The 19,626-nt window shown below is 59.5% G+C and overlaps 1 protein-coding gene across 1 annotated transcript; it reads left to right on the top strand.

Annotated features, from left to right (window-relative positions):
- Positions 1–134: 134 nt before the first annotated feature.
- VOLCADRAFT_99865 (uncharacterized protein) lies at positions 135–11,636 on the top strand (the record flags this gene model as incomplete). Its single annotated transcript, XM_002958552.1, has 21 exons — positions 135–201; positions 322–425; positions 787–858; positions 1,555–1,677; positions 2,012–2,157; positions 2,778–2,895; positions 3,638–3,990; positions 4,621–4,756; positions 5,174–5,341; positions 5,579–5,672; positions 5,844–6,121; positions 6,320–6,382; positions 6,668–6,751; positions 7,057–7,239; positions 7,786–8,013; positions 8,346–8,570; positions 9,095–9,619; positions 9,885–10,040; positions 10,297–10,617; positions 10,958–11,125; positions 11,466–11,636. The coding sequence occupies 21 exons, from the start codon at positions 135–137 to the stop codon at positions 11,634–11,636; spliced, it is 3,783 nt and encodes a 1,260-aa protein (XP_002958598.1).
- Between the last annotated feature and the right edge of the window lie 7,990 nt (positions 11,637–19,626).

Genomic DNA, 19,626 nt, shown 5'->3' with positions numbered 1-19,626 from the left:
GTTATTACGCCAGGTTTGAGTAGGAGTGAACTCCATCGCACTGCGGGACGCTCAGGGTTGGATAAGGCTACTGGGAACCCTCGTTGCGAAGTCGCGTCGTTGCGCCCAGCTCCAGCACAGCAATCCCAGTTGCTATGGCGTCTTCCATGGGGCATATGGGGCTGCTTGGCAGCGCTGGTGCGCATCGATTTGTGCGGAAGGGTAAGTGCGAAAGTCCGTTGGGTTCGAGGCCGCCCGCGGTGGCATGCAGGGTCCCAGACAGGTCGCAATTTTTTGTGTTATTTTCAAACATGGGAGATCACTTGTGGCTTGCATCTGCAGGCGGTGACGGGGTCATCAGGAGAAGGGGATCATGTGGGGTTCGCCAACGTCAGGCGCCAAGCCTGAAGGGGCTTCGGAAGGAGGATGCGGAACTCCTGAAGCAGGTGGGATAGGAGCGATGGAGCTAGTCAGGCTTTCGTGCAAGGGTGTTGCGTACACCTATGCATCGTTGCGCCCTGAGGGCTCACATTTAGACTGTCGTTCTTCCGTCCCACAAGTGAGATGAACTCGAAGGAAAGTCTCTGCAAGCTTTATTTTTATAGCTTACGTGACATACTTCAAGAAGGCCAAGCGATTCACGGATTCTGTATGCAGTATTCTGCTTTCTCGGTGTTTGTCGAATCCAGCTTGGCTGTGACTCTCGTGCCCCTTGGGCAGTCTGCAGGAACCAAAATCCTCATGTAAACTTTCCCGTATCCACACGTGTCGACCATACCAACCGTTCGCACGGCCGTCTCTTCCCAGGCTGAGTACATGTCTGCGGAAGAGCAAGCAGAGCTTCGTCGCTTACTGGAGGAAAACCACAAGCTGCGTGAGGTGCGGGGCGACGCTCATCACGACGCTTATCACTTTTGCTGTCACAGTAAAGGGTGCCTTATTGCACACAGTCGGGTGCTGGTACATGCAGCGCTCCTTACGTTGGTCGTGCACTGACTGCGGTCTAGGACATGCCCCAACTGGGCCCTAGCCATGGGGCACGTCCACCGGCGCGCATAACATAGCGTGTGCAGCATCCGTCATGGTGATGGCATTGAGGCGGTTTGCTCCGGAAATTCCTTTTGTGTGAAAAATTCCACGTAAAACTTCTGTGGGGAAATCTAACGGAGCCCGGCTGGCATGGCCACAGATGCCCCGCCTGAACCCCCAGCCAGGGCGTGAACCTTCCCCTGGGCTGCGCATTGCCACCCATATGTGTCCGTCCTCGCATCTTTAGTGGTGAGGGGGCACAAGCCCTCTGCTGTTAATAAACCCGATCCCGCTCGTGCCGTCCCTTTGCGTCCACGCTCCTTCCCGCCGTTGGTATCGTGGCATCGTGGCCGCTTGGGTCTCCTGCGGTTTATGTCTGCCGTAATCCTTAAAAGTTCCTTCCGCAAATGCTTCGAAAAGATCTTCAGCGCATGAATACCTCGTCCCCTAATGTAACACATTTACATTTCATGAAATCCTCTAAATAACAATATTATAAATTATAAAAAGACACAACTATACAAACATCAATGGTTACGCACGCAGGTGGTGACCAGCAGCGCCAAGCACATGTCCCCTCAGCAGCTGGAGCGCTTCACGCGGGAGTACAACAGCCTGGCTACGCAGGCGGCGCAGGCGGGGGTGGCGGTGGAGGCGGGCATGAAGCAGGTTGGGATAGGGGCTTAGGATGTCCGTCTGGCTCGATGTACGGGCCGGAAAGAGCGATGCACTGAACAAACGGTGCTTAGGCTCCTGGATGCGAAAGACGTCGCATCCACCGGGGCTGTGAGATTGGTGTCCGCAACCGTCCTGTGGGCAGCGATGCTTAAGAAGTAGGATTGCTTCATATCGGAGGCATTGGGCAGGGGCTGGGGAACGGTTCACTTCACCGGTGCCCGCGTGCAGGCCGTTGAGGGAAAATCAAAATGGTCTCCCTCCCGAGGTGCCTCGGCCCACCCCGGCCCGCCCTGGGCCGCCCGGCCCCGCACTGCACTGCATTCAGGTGGCAACCTCAGCCGCCTCACAAGGAACTGCTTCGCTTCGCAGCAGCAGCAGCACCAGTAGCAACAGCGCCTCCGCTGGTGGCCGGCTGGAGGCTACCGCGTCTGCGTCCTCCGGAGGCAATGGCGCAATTGGTTACAGCGGCAGGTATTGGAAGGGTATCGGGAGTGTGCGTGGGGGTCCGGTTTACCTCATGGGTCATGGCGTTAGGGGCTGGAAGCAGGGTGGAAGCTCTGGAAGAGCAGAGGATTTATTGGATGAGCGGGTTGCTGAGGGAGGGAGGGAGGGAGGGCTGTAATGCGTTGCCCAAAAAATAGCCATGTTACCTGTTGTGCCGCACTAAGGACTCACTGGTGGTGCTGCAGCTGTTGGTTGCACCGGTGGAAAAGAGCGCCTTATGCTGACCGTTGTCTTGCCGCTTCACGACCTGTTCGTAAGGGGCTGCCTGCTGATTCGAGCAGCGAACGTATGCCGTCCAGCTACCACCATTTCCATTTCCAGCTTTCTGTCCTGCTGCTACCGACGCCTCTGTGCCTCAGTATATTGTTTCAGCGCTACTCCTGTTTGTATTCATGTATGTCACCAAGGACCAAACGCCATCACGCCACATGCACCGTACCCTGCAGGAGTTACGGCGCTTCGGTGCTGGTGGCCGAGCCCCCCGCAGCGTCCGCCCCGGCCACCACCACACCTGCACCGACGTCACCTGCGCACCGCGGCTCCTCTCCCCCCGCCCCTACCCCTTCCACGGGTGCCTACTCCGTCAGCTCCCGGGAGTATGCCCGTGAGATGGCCTCCATGTCTGTGGAGCTGGACTCCAGCTTGGAGGATGACCACGAGGAGCAGCAGCAGACGCAGCATGGGGGTAGCGGCTTGGAGAAGCAGGTGGGTCAGAGTTGACCGGATGAGATGGGGTGAGATGTGAGAGGGCAGGAGAGGCTGAGCGGATGGCAGGAAGGCAGTTTGCTTTGTGAAGATGCGAGAAATTGCTCGGCGAAATGCCTGTCAACTGTCCGTTAAAAAGGCCTGTCAACGGGCCCAGTGGCTGCAAATTATCGGCAATCAGCACGGACTATGGAGGGCCACATGCCGTGCACGCAGTCGAGCCGTGACTTGTTCCCACTGACAGCTTCCCACCCGCCGCGAACCAGAGCGTGTACTGTCCCTGTCAAGTTTGCCCGTTCGCGCTGTTCACCTCGGCTGCGAGCAGGTACTAGGGCGCTGAGGCCCTGCACGCTGGCCACCTCACATGAGCCACAACACTTGCTCACCTCAAGGCCGTGTTCGCGCTACGCGCCAATCAATCCTCTTGCTATGTTTGTTGCTTGCTGCGCGCCTCCCGCCAGACCCGCCGGCTCACCCGAGTGTGCCTTGCATGCTCAGCGTGTTGAATGGCACGACCAGGCACGGCCGTGTCTTTACGTTGTTGATCGCGCCGCCGCTGCGCAGCTGCTTTCCCTTATTCTTTTCTTCCCTCCGGTGCTTCCTGCATCGATGCGAGGGGATATGTTGGTGAAAGTCAAAGTCGCGCTGGGTGGACTGGGAGGTTGCTCTGTTTTCCCCTGTTGCTGCTCCTACGGCCGTTACTTTTGTTTCTGGTTGGTTCCGGCCGGTCACGGCGGCGCAGGTGGTGCCGGCGGCCTCCACCCGCACAGAACCCTTTGCCGCCGCTGCCAGCCGCTTCGAGGCGCTGCTGTCCGAGCGCCGTCCCGCTGGCGTTGTCAACGCCGTGCAGGCACAGCTGATGGATGCGCGAGAGGCGCCGCCGCCGCCGTCGGGCGCTGCCCAGCACGACCCTGCCGCGGAGGCAGCGCGCAAGGCGTCTCTGCGCGCTGCCGCGGCCGCCGAGGTGGAGTCGCACGACCCCCGGGCTGTGGTGGCGGGCCGGGAGCACTGGATGATCATCACGGTGCCGGAGAAGCCCGTCGCGGGAGCCCCCATGAAGCTCTACTTCAATCGCAACCAGAGCGAGAAGCTGAGGTGGGGGAAATCATGAATCGTAAGAAATGGAAGTGACTGTAGGTGCCGGTAGGAGGATGGTTGCGCTGTCAGTGGGGACCGAGAGAATCCTTAAACAATCTGAAATTAGGGAGGACCGAGACGGGGAATGTTGAGGACCAGGGAGAGGAGAGGGATTGGGATACAGGCGCCTCCTCGCAATCCTACAAGGGAGGGTTTGCAGGTGGGTGACGGTCACAGGACTTGAAGCTATTACAGCTGGAATCAGAATCTTACTTCGGTGATACGAGATTACAAGGGCGGTTTTTGGCCCCCTGCTTTCGGAATCCCGCTTCGTCAGCCGCCAGCGGAGGGAAGGCAGGGAGGGTTCTTTTTCATTCAAACATCCTAAACTGGTGTGTGTCTTCGTGTGTAGTGGCATGTAATGTCATGTTCATCGAAATGTCGGCGGAATGTCTGTTGTTGCGTATGGCGTATTGCGCTCGTCGGCTGTCCTCATCTGCGCGAGCAGCCTTCATGATCACTCCGCAGTAATCCGGTAATGAAGTCCGCAGCTCCCTGCTGGACACGCACGGTCTCTTTCCCGCGCTACCCTGGTCTCTGATTAGGCCCCCTGTGGCCGCATCCCGGTCCCCGCTCTTGGTCCCCTAGGCACCGACCTCACATCGTGCTGCAGTACGGCTATAACCATTGGGAGCTGGTGCCGGAGACGGGCAACCGAGCTGAGCTGATGCCCGCCCCGCTACCCAAGAACGACACCATGGATTTCTGGAGCTGCACCGTACAGGTGGGTGGGGAGGAGGGAGGGGGGAAAGCTAGGGGGGAGGTGAAAGGCAAGTGAGAACGGGAAGATAGGGGCTTTTCGTTTCGATCGCGGCGAGGTTTGGGGAAGCTTGCAGCCTAACGCAGGTTCGGGTGAAATCGGAATACGGGACCGTTTTTCCGGTAGTATTCGCTTGGTATCCCCCGCCATTGTCCATATGGTTCTTGCGGGTGTCAGTGCTGGGCTGTGTGCGGATGTGTATTCGCGCTTGTGTATTCGTACTTCTCTACTGTTGCTGCTTGTTTCTGTGTCACATGCGGGTTCTTCATGCGGTCTTTGCCGATCTTACCTGATCTTATCTGATCTAATTGCACCTCCCGTTCCCTCGGTTTCCGTGCTTCTCCTCTCTGCGCCCGTTTCCCTCTCGCGCTTTGCGGACAGGTGCCCGAGGAGACGTTCGAGGTCAATTTCATTCTGCACGACAACAATGGCTTGTACGAAAATAACAACGGCATGGACTTCACGTACGACGTCGAGGCTGGTATCACGTACGACATCTGGATTGACACGGCGGCGGAGCGGGCAGTGGCCAAGGAGTTGGCGAGGAAGGTGAGGAGGAGGGCGCTTGGTTTGGGACCTGTTGACGTGTGGAGCGAGCTTTCCCAGTAAGAGGGATGTCGCTACATACAAGCAGTGGTTGTTGGGCGGACATTGGGCGCCCTTTGCTCACCGTGCGTCACCTGACCCCCTTGTCGTTGGCGAGCCGGCGCGGGTCTTCCTTATTTGGAGCCCTCGTGTTGTATTGATTCCTCGACACTGCTGTGGCTGGCGGCCGCCCTGTTGCAGGAGGCGGAGGCTAAGGCCGCTGAGGAGGCCAAGCGGCAGGCGGCAGAGCTGATGGCGCAGCAAGCCAAAGAGTTTGGCAAACGCAAGGCGGAAGGTGAGGCCCTGGGCAGCGGGCGCGGTGGGATGTGTTATTCGGGAGTCCGAGAGATGTTGGAGGTACGCTGCGTCCTCGTGTCGCCTTTCCTTTCCTCGCCTCCTCCATGTGATCGTTCTCGGGCGCGAATACATCGGCGTTTGCTGCTGCTTTCCTGTCCACTCCCTCCAGACCTGAAGAACAACATCAGCCAGCTGCAGGACGGGGCGGTGACGGTGCTGTTCCGCAGCGGTGTCCCCGTGTACCGCGTCCTGCCCACTAACCCAGTGGCGGGTGGCAAGGTCAGGCTGCAGTACAACCGCATGTCGGGTCCCTTCGGGAAGTTCCCCATTCCAGAGGAGCAGACTATCACAATGTTGTACGGCTTCAACGGCTGGCAGAGCAGTGGCAAGGCGGCCATGACGCGAGTGCCGCCGCCTGCTTCGGCCGCTGTCACGGGGCCTATCGCAGTAAGCGCACGGAGGGGTGGTTAGGAGGGGAAAGGGAAGGTGGAGAGGTGATGGCGGAAGGCATTAGGAAATGGGAGCAGCACGGCGTGAAGGCAGGCGGCATGGCACAATGATGGTGGGGTGTGTCTGGGGCGTACCTGCTTTTGTTAGGAAATCACTTGGACTCCACAGTTGCACGTATCCGCATTTCGGACAGAGGCCAGGGGCTTCTTGGCTCGGCAGCTTCTTCTCGCCGTTGTCGGGGCCAACGGCACGCGCCTGGTGAGCGTAGGGCGGGGACGAAGCGCTTCCGAGCAGCCCGTACAAGAGTCCATCCTTCAAATATGATCTCCTCTCCCAGCTTAGCATGGATTCCGTCACCATGATGATGAGAGGCCCTGCCTTCGTCACTGATAGCCAGTCGTGATCGGACTCTGGGTGGGATTGATCCCGTGTCCTCATGCGGCGTCTCTTTGTCTTGCACAAGCTGTCGCCCTTACCCTCTCCGTGCTCACACACCTGCGACAAACTATGCACTCGGTGCCTGTACAACCTCCTTTCTCTCAGGAGGAGGACTGGTTCGAGACGGAGGTGGCTCTGCCCAAGGAAGCCGTGGCCATGAACTTCGTGTTCAATTACTACGAGCACTACGTAAGGGGGTGGGGTGTGCGTTGAAGGAGCCCGTTGAAGGCAGCTTGGAATGCGTGCAGTAGTGCGCACTAGGGGGTCCTAAGCTATGGTAGGCACGCGCGCTCATTAATTCCTGTGTCATGCGGCCAAGGAGGGCTTTCAGTTGCCGCTTTGATGCGGGCTGACGGGTCGCTGGGTGAGTGTAGCTCTCGTATCGCGGGGCTATGCTCCTCAGCCCCGCCCCGCCTGCTGTTGCGCCAGTGTGATTTATTGGGGTTTCATGCCCTGACGCCTTTTCTCCCCCTCCACTTGCTCGCTTACTTCAGGACAACAACAGCCGCCAGGATTACAAGGTGAAGGTGGTTCTTCCTCCAGGTCTGTCTATTGACACCTGGGCCGACCAGGTGGCAGAGCAGCTGCGGGAGAAGGAGTACCAGCGCAGAGTGGAGGAACAACGTGCAGCGGAGGAGAAGGCCAGACGGGCGGAGGAGAAGAAGAAGGCAGCGCAGGTAGGGGTTCAGGACTTTGGATATAAATTATGATCATGAGGTAATGGGTGGAAAGCTGGGGGGTTACATTTAACTACACAGGTATGCCACAACACCCAGAAATGTTGGCCCCAAGCTTGCAGGCTCCATTTTCAGTTTTTGGTGTATGAGCTTATGTGTCTGGGGATTGTACAGTGCTTGTGGGTGGCTGAAGGCCAGGCGTTTTCAGGGGCTGGTTGGTGTAACCAAGGGTAACACCTCCCCCGCTCTCCCTCCTTCCTGCATGGGCTCTCCCATTTCCCTCGCAAACCTGAAACTCCCTTTCCATTGCTGCTACTGCTTCTCTTTACTGTCGGCCCCAACGCACTGAACTGGTTGTCACTCAAGGCCGTACTTCAGGGGTACATAACGCGGCTTTGCAGTAGTAACCTCAGCCCAGGCATGATTGTCCTCTCCCCCTTTCCGCCCCCGTCCGCCAATGCCCCGGATAGCTTTCAGGCCGGCCTTAAAGCACCCTTAACAGCGGCTGTACCTCATCCTTTTCCCCGACTTGCTTATGTCGTCCAGGACTTCGTCAAGGCGGTGGAGCGGCGCAAGGTCCGCCACGTGCTGTTCACCGACCCCGAGGTGGTGACTGCGGGCAGCGAGGTGACCGTGTTTTACAATCCTCGCGACACCCCCCTGAACGGGCGGCAGCAGATCTACCTGATGGGCGGCTGGAATCGCTGGACCCACAAGCGCCACTTCGGGCCCATTGCGATGCACCGCCCCGTGGACGGCGGCGAGCACTGGCAGGTAGGGGCCGCAAGGGGACCGGCGCCGCGGGCGTGTTCGTGCGTGTGCGGGGTCTCATGTCGCCGTGTTGCTGGCGCATCGAAGTGTACCTGTTCTTTCTCTCGCCCCCACCCCCTCCCCCTGCCGTCCACCTCTATTAGCTGACTATGATTGGATATTTTCGCTGATTTGCAGCTGCTAGCTGTTCACGCCTTAACGGCCCTTGGGTGGGCCCTGGGCCTTTTCGCCGCCCAGCCAACGGCCGTTAGGCGTGATCGCCGTTATCCTCCTCTCCCCGAGTCCTCTCACCCCCTTCTCTAATCCTCCCACCTCACTCCCTCTTCGCACTTCAGGCCACTCTGACGGTACCGAAGGATGCGTTCAAGATGGATTTTGTGTTCGCGGATGTGCCGGGCGGTGACGGCACGTATGACAACCGCGGCGGCTTTGACTACCACTTGCCGGTGGAGGGCAGCCCAGTGCGGGAGCCTCCGCTGTACGTGTGCCACATCGCCGTGGAGATGGCGCCCATCGCTAAAGTAGGTGGTGGTGGCGGTGGTGATGGGACGGGGTACATGGTGGGTGAAAAGGCAGATGGCGGGGACGGAACTGAAGGGCACAGTGAAAATGGCGAGCAAAGGGGGGGAGGTCAGGCACAAAGTCACTAGACTCTGGCAAGGATGCCTTATCGTAAAAGTCCAGTCGTAAAACCCTACAGACATCCCGATGGAAGAATAGGGTTGGAAGTAAGCCGCCCTGTAAGCGCACCGATGGACCGTATGTGCACGCGGCGCCAGGCTAGGCATGTTAATGAGACCCGCGGTAATGGTTTCCTCAACGGGCCGTGTCATGTAAACTATTCTGTAACTGTCCTGCTTGGCAGTTTGGTTAGGTGGCTCGTCTGCTACAGCACTCACTCTCTCGCGCGCGTGGTACTGACGAAATTTGGGGGCCCGACCACACCTTTATCTCTCCCCCCACATTCCGCTCTCTTGCTCGCCTTTACCCCGCACCCCGTCGGGATCCGCCCATTCAATCGGCCTCCTTAAACCCACATCCTGCATCTTCCCCTCCCTCCCCGTCGCCTCCCCGCCATTTCCAGGTTGGCGGTCTGGGTGATGTGGTGACCGCCCTGGGTCGTGCCGTCAAGGAGCAGGGCCACACGGTGGAGGTGGTGCTGCCCCGCTACGACTTCTTCCTGCACTCGCCCGTCCTCAAGGATCAGCTGCGATACGAGACCGAGTTCGACTGGGGCGGCACTCGCATCTACGTTACCACCGCCGTTGTGGAGAACGTACGGGTGTTCTTCATTGAGCCGAAGAATGGCTTCTTCGCCACGCCCACGGTGTACGGCAGGTACGACGACGAGGTTCGCTTTGACTTCTTCTGCAAGGCTGCCCTGGAGTTCCTCCTCAAGACGGGTCGCCAGCCGGACATCCTGCACTGCCACGACTGGTCCACTGCTCACGTGGCGCAGTCGTACTGGTCTGATTACCATCCGTACGGGTTGTTCAAGCCACGTGTCGTGTTCACCATCCACAACCTGAATTACGGCCAGAAGAAGATCGGCGAGGCGGCTCACTCCTGCCAGAAGTTCACCACCGTGTCACCAACATACGCGTTCGAGGTGGGCAAGGGAGCCTAGGGCGGGGTATACCTGCGTACATGCGTGTGTGTGGGAGCGTATGTGCGTGTGTGTGGGAGTGTGTGTGGGAGTGTGGGAGTGTGTGTATGTATGTATGCTTGCTTGTGTGATTATGAGTGTACGCTTCCCGTGGGTGCAGAGTGGCTCTAACTCCGCCTTGAGGGCCTGCGGGACTGAGCAACAGCCCGTTCGTCCTCCCCTCCGCCGCGGCTTTTCCCGTCCACGTCCGGGCCTCCCCCCTCTACAGGTTGGCGGCCACCCGGTCATCGGCCCCCACGCACACAAGTTCATGGGTATTCGCAACGGTATTGACCCCGAGCTGTGGAGCCCCGAGGAGAACCAGTTCCTGCCCGTGTGCTATAGCTCGGACAATGTAGAGGACGGAAAGAAGGCGGCGCGGCAGGTGGGAGGAAAGAATAGAGGCAGGGGAGCTGGGAACACTTGCTAGGAATCTTGGCATTCCGGCATACTGGCGGTGCCACCTGGCGGATACCACCTGCTGTCGTCATGCTGCTTTCCTGCTACATGGCAACCCATTCCACACCTACCTATGCATCTCACCTACGGCCGGAAGGTCACCCATATCTCCCACCTTGCCTGTCCGTCCCCTCCTCCACCCCCCCCGGTTCATCTCGTTCCTGCTCTCCTGCGCCCCACAGGCTCTACGCCAGCGGCTGGGTCTGACTACCTGGAACGATAAGTTCATAGTGGCAGTGGTGTCTCGACTGACCGGTCAGAAGGGAGTGCCGCTCATCAAGCACGCCGCCTTCCGGGCCGTGGACCGCGGTGGCCAGTTCGTGCTGCTGGGCTCAGCTCCCGATCCCAAGGTGCAGGCCGACTTCAACGCGCTGGCAGGGCAGATGGGTGGGCAGGATGCGGCGTTTTGCTTCAAGTACGACGAGCCGCTCAGTCACCTTATCTACGCGGCGGCCGACATGGTGGTGGTACCGTCCATGTTCGAGCCGTGCGGCCTAACGCAGGTGGGGATGAAGGAGTGCGGGATGGGTGGGGGTGGGGGCTTCGGGGAGTGCGGTTGGTTGAGCCAGGTTGCCCGAGAGTGGTCTGTGACAATATTCTTAGTGTGTCCCTCGCGCCCTAGGGGCCGTCTACTCGAACCCCAACGGACGGGCGGACCGCGAGGGGGGGGGCTGTGTGGCTCCCATCCATCGCGACCTGCGGGAGGCTGCTGTATTTCCGCTTGGGAGATGCGACCATGCCTTGCTCCTCGCCGTCACCCCGGTCGTCACCCGTATTCCACCCCGGTCGCAAATCAAATCTTCTGCCCTGCCATCCCGTACCGTACCGCCTTCCTCTTTGCAGATGATTGCCATGCGATACGGGGCTGTTCCTGTGGTCCGCCACACGGGTGGCCTGCGCGACACCGTGTTTGATGTGGACTTCGACAAGGAGCGGGCAGCGTGGGAGCTGTACGGCTCATCTGACTGGCAGCGCGACGGCATCGATGCCACCAACGGTTTTGCCTTCTCGGTACGCAGGCGGATAGCTGGTGGTTGGGGTTGCGGGATGAGTGCCGTCACCACTGTGCACATGGGGCGCTTCTTTATCCGACCCCTACACAGCCCCTTGTGCCACTGGTCCCATCCCATTCCCTGAGCCTGCCATGCCTGACTGGGTCGATGGATGCGAGCATGGAGGTTGGCTTCACTCTTGAGGCCGCAGGAGGGAGTGACTTTGTGCACCACCTCCGTCGCCGGCGGGGTGGTGCCGCAACTTGCAAGCTTTTGTGTTTCGTGTCCCTTTTCCCCCTAAGAAATTCCTCCTAATCGCGACTTACGCATGTTCCCCCTCGCGTGTATCACGGCCCCAGGGCACGGACGGCGGTGCACTGGACTACGCACTGAACCGAGCCATAGACGCTTGGTACAACGACCGCGCCTGGTTCCGCGGCCTGCAGAAGCGCGTCATGGAGCAGGACTGGAGCTGGAACCGCCCTGCCATTGACTACATCGAGCTCTACTTCTCGGCCCTAAAGTCGTAGAAAGGGAGAGAGATTGCTGAGGGAGAAGGGGGTCAGGCGATGTGAAGTGACGCGCATGCACGTCGGGCTGGACGAGTGCTGTTGGGACGGTGGGTAGTGGAACGCAGTTGACAACGTCTGCCAGTTGGATTACGTCAAACCGCCGTACTGGAGGGTGCGTCCACGCCCTGGCAGGTTTTGCTGCCCGCTCTGTCCGTCCCCGGTGCGGCGGTTTGTGGCTCAACGGGCTGGTGGGTCGGCCGGGAGCGGTGCGCTCCAGAGGTTCAAGGCTGTGCGCGTGCCGGCGATCAGCAGGGTGAGGCTGGACCCTGGCCCTTCTGACTCTTAACGGGGCCGCTTGCTGCCCCTATGCTTGAGCGACGCCAGCGAAATGTAGGTGGAAGAGTGCGCGGGCCCAGGATTGAGCTTGGCGAGAGGATGTTGCTGCAACCCGAAGATCGGAGAGTTCTCGGCATGGCTGGAGGCCTCCGCAGCGTGTGGCATTGGTTTTTAACATTGCGTTGTCGGGCGGCTTGGCGGCGTCTGTTTCAGACGTCCTGTCCTCCACTTCCAACCGTTACGGTGGGCGTACTGCCGGATGTACCTATATTCGTTTTCATAGGAGGCAATTTTCACGATAAGATGGTACCTTTTTTGCAAACTGGTTTAGGAGCAGTTCATCGCTGAGCATTCGGAAAAGCGCGAAGCGGTGCTGCGGCGTGTCAAGGTTTTCCCTCTGTACGTCTCTGTTTATGGCCCCCCGGTGCCATCTTTCCATAATGTCGAGCTGCGTGGCGCTGAAGCAGCTGTTACTCTTGCGGCCCTTCTTGAACAGCGGCCAGATTGCGTCATGTTCGAATGCGTGTCGTTTCGCACTTCCTGGTCATGTTTTGTGCGTGAAGGAAGGAGCAAGTGTTTCTCGTGCTTTGCCGCACGGCACGTTTTTGTAATGGGCTGCTTGGTATTTGCGGAGCCGTAGTGCTCGGCTCCGTTGGGCCTCATTTTTCCCACTCAGCTCACCAGCACCGCCACCTCCAGATGTGTGCGTGTCGAGGCCTTTGATGCGTGTCCGCGAGGGCACTAGGGGGGTCGATGTATGCCGTGTACTACTTTTGCGACTGCCCCTGTCCTACTATGATGTCCGGCCATGGAGCAGCTTGTGTGTACGTCGTCTTGTTGTGCTGGAGAAAAGTAAAAACAAGGAACCCCGCACGGCTGCATTACGTTTTTGTCTTTTCGCAGCTGGCCGTTTTTGCCCCGCGTGGGGAAAAGATGCAGTTTGCCGTGCAATTTTGAAAGGCATGTTGGTTGTCAGGAGAGATACAGACATTTAAAAGGTGCGGATGGTACGCCACCTAATTTGCGTGGATTTGCGTGCTGGCCCGAATTGTCTGGCCGTAATTGGAGACGTTGTTCTGGGCCCGGCTGCTGAGACTGTGGGGGATGGCTTGGTATGAATGTATGGCGTGTTTAGGCGGGGTGTTGGGGCTGGGGAAGCAGTGGGCAGTGCGGTAGCCTGCCATTACGGGACCCGTAGCCGCGCCGTGTCATCCCTGCTTCGCTGAAGATCCGTGCTAGCAAGGCGCTGTGGACTTGGTGTGCTTATGTGGCCCGTAGGTGGCTCGTGTGTGTATGAGAGGATGTATCAGCCGTTCATGAGTGTGTGTATGAGTGGAAGAGCAGCCGGATTGCGGGCGTTCATTTTTGTTGATCGGCCCGTTTCCGTGCAGGTTGTGTCGGCAGGCATGTGCAGTGCATCAACCTCGTACCTGTCGGGCAGCCCGCCTGATGGGACTACCCGCAAGATGAGCGAATTGGATACCTGGAAGTACGGGAGCGCAATGCAATGCAGGCCAATGGGATTTAACAAAACTTCATTGCTTTTGTCTGGTGACTTACGTCTGGTGTGATGTGGTGGTTGTGCACCGGGTGGCGTTCACAGTTCGTCTTGTCGAGTGTAGGGGGAGCAGGAAAGCGAGGAGGTCCCTGCCCCATGCCCAGGGGTGGGTTAACGAGCATAATGCGGTGTGATGGTGATGATAAACTTTGTTGTAATTTGTTGTAATTACGCACACTTGGAAGTGTTGTATTGTGGATATCCTCTCTGCACTTGGTGCAGCTGGAGGCTGCACATGTAATCAAGGATTGTTTTGGCAGCTATGTTAATTCTGTGCTCCTGTCTCCCTAAACCGTATTCTCATGGCTATGTCGATTGGAACATGCTGGCTGACCGTGCAAAGAATGGTAGAGACGGGAAGCAGGGAGACCAGCTGCCAAGGGCCCTTACACTGCAGTAGAACACAACCCAAGCCAACCACGGCCGCGCGACTGCGGCCCCTAAGGCCGCCACACCGGGACCGCGCGGCCGACAACACAGGGGGGAAAACACGCGCGCGCCAGACAACGCAAAACGCGAGGCCAAAGGACACAACGGCGACTCTTAACGTCCTGAAGCCCGACCAAGAAGACCGACCGAGTCCTACGGCGAAAAGCGCCCCCTCCAAAGGCTCCCAAGGCCACGCTACAAGGCGAAAAGACCCAACTGCAACCAAAACTTCCTCAAGTCTCTGCTCTCGACCCGCCTGTTGAGAAGCCACTCCTCAGCGAGCGTTTTCCACCTGTCCGCCGCTAGCCGAGCCCGGTGCGGAGGTGCCTGAAACTGGCCAGTGAAAAAAGGAAAAAGAGAGGGGGGGGTGAAAGAAGAGATAGCGACCCCGAATCAAAAGGGGGAAGGTGGGCGGGAAGCTGTCAGCTACAAGCTGAAGCTCTACTGAGTGAAAGGCAGAATGCCTGAAACGAAAGGGCTGAAGCAATTAATACTCGCCATTCCAATACGGTTGTACGACAGTCGCACAGAACCAGACTTAGAGACTCCGATCGCTTCGCTCCGTCGTGTCTAAGTCAACAACAACTTTGCAGTCCCCGCATGCATCGCCGCCGATACCAAATACTACACAGGATACAATCTGGCCCCCGACCACGCAGTACGTGACAAAATGAGATCCTGGGCAATCGTTCTCTACGCAAAACAACACAGCTATGACAAATGGCGCGAAGGTTCAAAAGCGGCCCCCCATGTTTTACTTAAACGTGTGGTTCGCAGAAATGTGCTGTAGCAGTGCATCGCATTGATACTGACTGAAGGCCGATTTCCCCCATTTCCCTCCTTCCCCGCATCGCTAACCTTGCCCAATCTCTGTCACAAGGTCTCTTCCCCATTGCTGACAAACATCGTATGAGTACAAATGAGTACAAACAAGTTTGCCGGTCTGCATGGACCGAGGCGGAAGAGGTTACAGCGGCACTGGAGGCGACCGTAACGGCCGTGGCTTCGGCAACGGCAGTGAAGGTGGCGGCCGCGCAGGAGTTGAAGACGCCAGCAGCAGTCCCTTCAGCGGAGGCAGCGAATGCCGTGACAAACTCTGTTCCACTGACGAACAGTTCAGCGTGTTGGGCGAGCAACCGATGCCTGGCACGATGCCTGGCGATGAGCAGCAGCGGCGCATCCGCCGGGACACGACCCGCGCCGCAGCGGAAGCAGTCGCCGTTGCAAAACAAAGCCCAGGTACAAGACCCAGTAAACCCAATCTTGGAACCCGTAACTTGTAACACACAATCACGGCGCCGTCGTCACCGCAACCCGCAGCAGTCGCTGGTGCAAAACAGCCAAAGCAGCCGAAGCAGCCGACGCCGACGCCGCCGCAGTAGCGGCGGCAAAACAAACCCCAAGTACAACACCCCTTCCACTGCCACTTCCGCCGCCGCCGCCGCGTCCGCCGCCGCCGCTGCTGCTGTCGACGCGAGGAGATAGGAGTGGGGAAATCACAAACGCGTCAGACACTGCCCAGATGCTTGAAACAAACATGCAGCCGACCTGCGAAACGGGGGCAGGGGGGACAGGAAGGGCGACGCCGCCGCCACTGTTGCCGCATCGGCGGCAGTTGAAGTGACGTGTGGAGGAGGATGATCAATGGACGGGTGGGGGAAGAAGACGACAGCTCCGCCGGCGGCTGCATCACCAAAGGGGACGCCGCCGCCATTGTTGCCGCATCGGCGGCAGTTAAAGTGACGTGTGGCGCTTGATGATCAATGGACGGATGGGGGAAGAAGACGAAAGCTCCGCCGGCGGCGGCATCACCAAAGGGGACGCCGCCGCCATTGTTGCCGCATCGGCGGCAGTTAAAGTGACGTGTGGCGCTTGATGATCAATGGACGGATGGGGGAAGATGATGAAAGCTCCGCCGGCGGCGGCATCACCAAAGGCGACGCCGCCGCCACTGTTGCCGCAACGGCGGCAGTTGAAGTGACGTGTGGCGCTTGATGATCAATGGACGGATGGGGGAAGATGATGAAAGCTCCGCCGGCGGCGGCATCACCAAAGGCGACGCCGCCGCCACTGTTGCCGCAACGGCGGCCGTTGAAGTGACGTGTGGCGCTTGATGATCAATGGACGGATGGGGGAAGAAGACGACAGCTCCGCCGGCGGCGGCATCACCAAAGGCGACGCCGCCGCCACTGTTGCCGCATCGGCGGCAGTTGAAGTAACGTGTGGAGGAGGATGATCAATGGACGGATGGGGGAAGAAGACGACAGCTCCGCCGGCGGCGGCATCACCAAAGGCGACGCCGCAGCCATTGTTGCCGCATCGGCGGCAGTTGAAGTGACGTGTGGCGCTTGATGATCAATGGACGGATGGGGGAAGAAGACGACAGCTCCGCCGGCGGCGGCATCACCAAAGGCGACGCCGCCGCCGCTGTTGCCGCATCGGCGGCAGTTGAAGTAACGTGTGGCGCTTGATGATCAATGGACGGATGGGGGAAGAAGACGACAGCTCCGCCGGCGGCGGCATCACCAAAGGCGACGCCGCCGCCGCTGTTGCCGCATCGGCGGCAGATGAAGTAACGTGTTGAGGAGGATGATCAATGGACGGGTGGGGGAAGAAGACGACAGCTCCGCCGGCGGCGGCATCACCAAAGGCGACGCCGCCGCCGCTGTTGCCGCATCGGCGGCAGTTGAAGTGACGTCTGGAGGAGGATGATCATGCATGGAGGGATGGGGGAAGAAGACGACAGCTCCGCCGGCGGCGGCATCACCAAAGGCGACGCCGCCGCCGCTGTTGCCGCATCGGCGGCAGTTGAAGTAACGTGTGGAGGAGGAGGATCAATGGACGGGTGGGGGAAGAAGACGACAGCTCCGCCGGCGGCGGCATCACCAAAGGCGACGCCGCCGCCGCTGTTGCCGCATCGGCGGCAGTTGAAGTGACGTGTGGAGGAGGAGGATCAATGGACTGGTGGGGGAAGATGATGAAAGCTCCGCCGACGGCGGCATCACCAAAGGCGACGCCGCCGCCGCTGTTGCCGCATCGGCGGCCGTTGAAGTGACGTGTGGCGCTTGATGATCAATGGACGGATGGGGGAAGAAGACACAGCTCCGCCGGCGGCGGCATCACCAAAGGCGACGCCGCCGCCACTGTTGCCGCATCGGCGGCAGTTGAAGTATCGTGTGGAGGAGGAGGATCAATGGACGGATGGGGGAAGAAGACGACAGCTCCGCCGGCGGCGGCATCACCAAAGGCGACGCCGCCGCCACTGTTGCCGCATCGGCGGCAGTTGAAGTATCGTGTGGAGGAGGATGATCAATGGACGGATGGGGGAAGAAGACGACAGCTCCGCCGGCGGCTGCATCACCAAAGGCGACGCCGCCGCCACTGTTGCCGCATCGGCGGCAGTTGAAGTAACGTGTTGAGGAGGAGGATCAATGGACGGGTGGGGGAAGAAGACGACAGCTCCGCCGGCGGCGGCATCACCAAAGGCGACGCCGCCGCCGCTGTTGCCGCATCGGCGGCAGTTGAAGTAACGTCTGGAGGAGGATGATCATGCATGGAGGGATGGGGGAAGAAGACGACAGCTCCGCCGGCGGCGGCATCACCAAAGGCGACGCCGCCGCCGCTGTTGCCGCGTCGGCGGCAGGTAAAGTGACGTGTGGAGGAGGATGATCAATGGACGGATGGGGGAAGAAGACGACAGCTCCGCCGGCGGCGGCATCACCAAAGGAGACGCCGCCGCCGCTGTTGCCGCATCGGCGGCAGTTGAAGTGACGTGTGGAGGAGGAGGATCAATGGACGGATGGGGGAAGAAGACGACAGCTCCGCCGGCGGCGGCATCACCAAAGGCGACGCCGCCGCCACTGTTGCCGCATCGGCGGCAGTTGAAGTAACGTGTTGAGGAGGAGGATCAATGGACGGATGGGGGAAGAAGACGACAGCTCCGCCGGCGGCGGCATCACCAAAGGCGACGCCGCCGCCGCTGTTGCCGCATCGGCGGCAGTTGAAGTAACGTGTTGAGGAGGAGGATCAATGGACGGGTGGGGGAAGAAGACGACAGCTCCGCCGGCGGCGGCATCACCAAAGGCGACGCCGCCGCCGCTGTTGCCGCATCGGCGGCAGTTGAAGTAACGTCTGGAGGAGGATGATCATGCATGGAGGGATGGGGGAAGAAGACGACAGCTCCGCCGGCGGCGGCATCACCAAAGGCGACGCCGCCGCCGCTGTTGCCGCATCGGCGGCAGGTAAAGTGACGTGTGGAGGAGGATGATCAATGGACGGATGGGGGAAGAAGACGACAGCTCCGCCGGCGGCGGCATCACCAAAGGAGACGCCGCCGCCGCTGTTGCCGCGTCGGCGGCAGTTGAAGTAACGTGTTGAGGAGGAGGATCATGCATGGACGGATGGGGGAAGAAGACGACAGCTCCGCCGGCGGCTGCATCACCAAAGGCGACGCCGCCGCCACTGTTGCCGCATCGGCGGCAGTTGAAGTGACGTGTGGCGCTTGATGATCAATGGACGGATGGGGGAAGATGATGAAAGCTCCGCCGGCGGCGGCATCACCAAAGGCGACGCCGCCGCCGCTGTTGCCGTAACGGCGGCAGTTGAAGTAACGTGTGGAGGAGGATGATCAATGGACGGATGGGGGAAGAAGACGACAGCTCCGCCGGCGGCGGCATCACCAAAGGCGACGCCGCCGCCACTGTTGCCGCATCGGCGGCAGTTTAAGTGGAGGCCCCCCCTGTGGTTGGTGTCCGGGCGGTTGTGGATTCCCTGCGTGCTGGCCAGATTGGTGTCACCCAGGCGGTGGACACTATCGAACGGATTTTGCTGGGTTGCTTCGGTGATGCCTTCAGGCCCGGGCCGGTTTCTAACGGCAAGGCGGCGTGGTGGAATGATGAGTGTGCTGCGGCTAAGCAGGCCATGCTGCAGTATCGGTCTGATGTGATGAAGTGGGGGTGTGCTGCCCCGGCCGTGGGGCATACGAGTTTTCAAGAGTTACGTCGTCAGTTTAATCGTGCTAAGCGTAACGCGCGACGGGATCACCGGCTGCGAGCCTTGGAGTCATTCATAGCTACATGCAAACGTGATGCGAAGACCCTATGGCAACGTCTGAACGGTAAGCCAGCGTCCAGATGCAATGTGGAAGACGTGTCGGAGTGGACGGACTACTTCGATCGCCTTTATAATGCCTCAGCCTCCTTCGATGAGGTGCAGGAGGCCCGTGTCTGTGCCATTCTCAACTGTATCAATCTCGGTGCGGGCTCCCAAGTCGGGGCGGCGTGGCGTGATTCCGAACCGGTGCATGCTAGACGGTCTATGGCCGACACTATGAATGGTCCGTTCACTCTTGAAGAGGTTGAGGCGGCTTTGTCGTCCCTGTCTAATGGGCGTTCCCCGGGTCTGGGTATGGTTCCGGCCGAGTGCTACAAGTATGCCAAGCGAATCCCTCGTGAAGGTGATGAGGACAGGGTGTCTGTCAATGTTATTGCCCCTGCGATTCGAGACCTTTTCCAGCACATTTGGGATACAGGGGATGTGCCTGACCAGTTTTGCGTGGCGTCTCTCAGTCCGTTATTTAAGAAACGGCGACCCCAGGGTCAAGGATAACTACAGGGGTCTAGCTGTGGGATGCGCCATTGCCAAATGCTATGCCACGGTTCTCGACAGGCGGCTGGCAGCTTTCGG

This window comes from Volvox carteri (genome assembly GCF_000143455.1).
Source record: "Volvox carteri f. nagariensis unplaced genomic scaffold VOLCAscaffold_98, whole genome shotgun sequence".
In the NCBI taxonomy this organism is placed as follows: domain Eukaryota; kingdom Viridiplantae; phylum Chlorophyta; class Chlorophyceae; order Chlamydomonadales; family Volvocaceae; genus Volvox; species Volvox carteri.
This window is presented reverse-complemented; position numbering and strand designations above follow the sequence as displayed.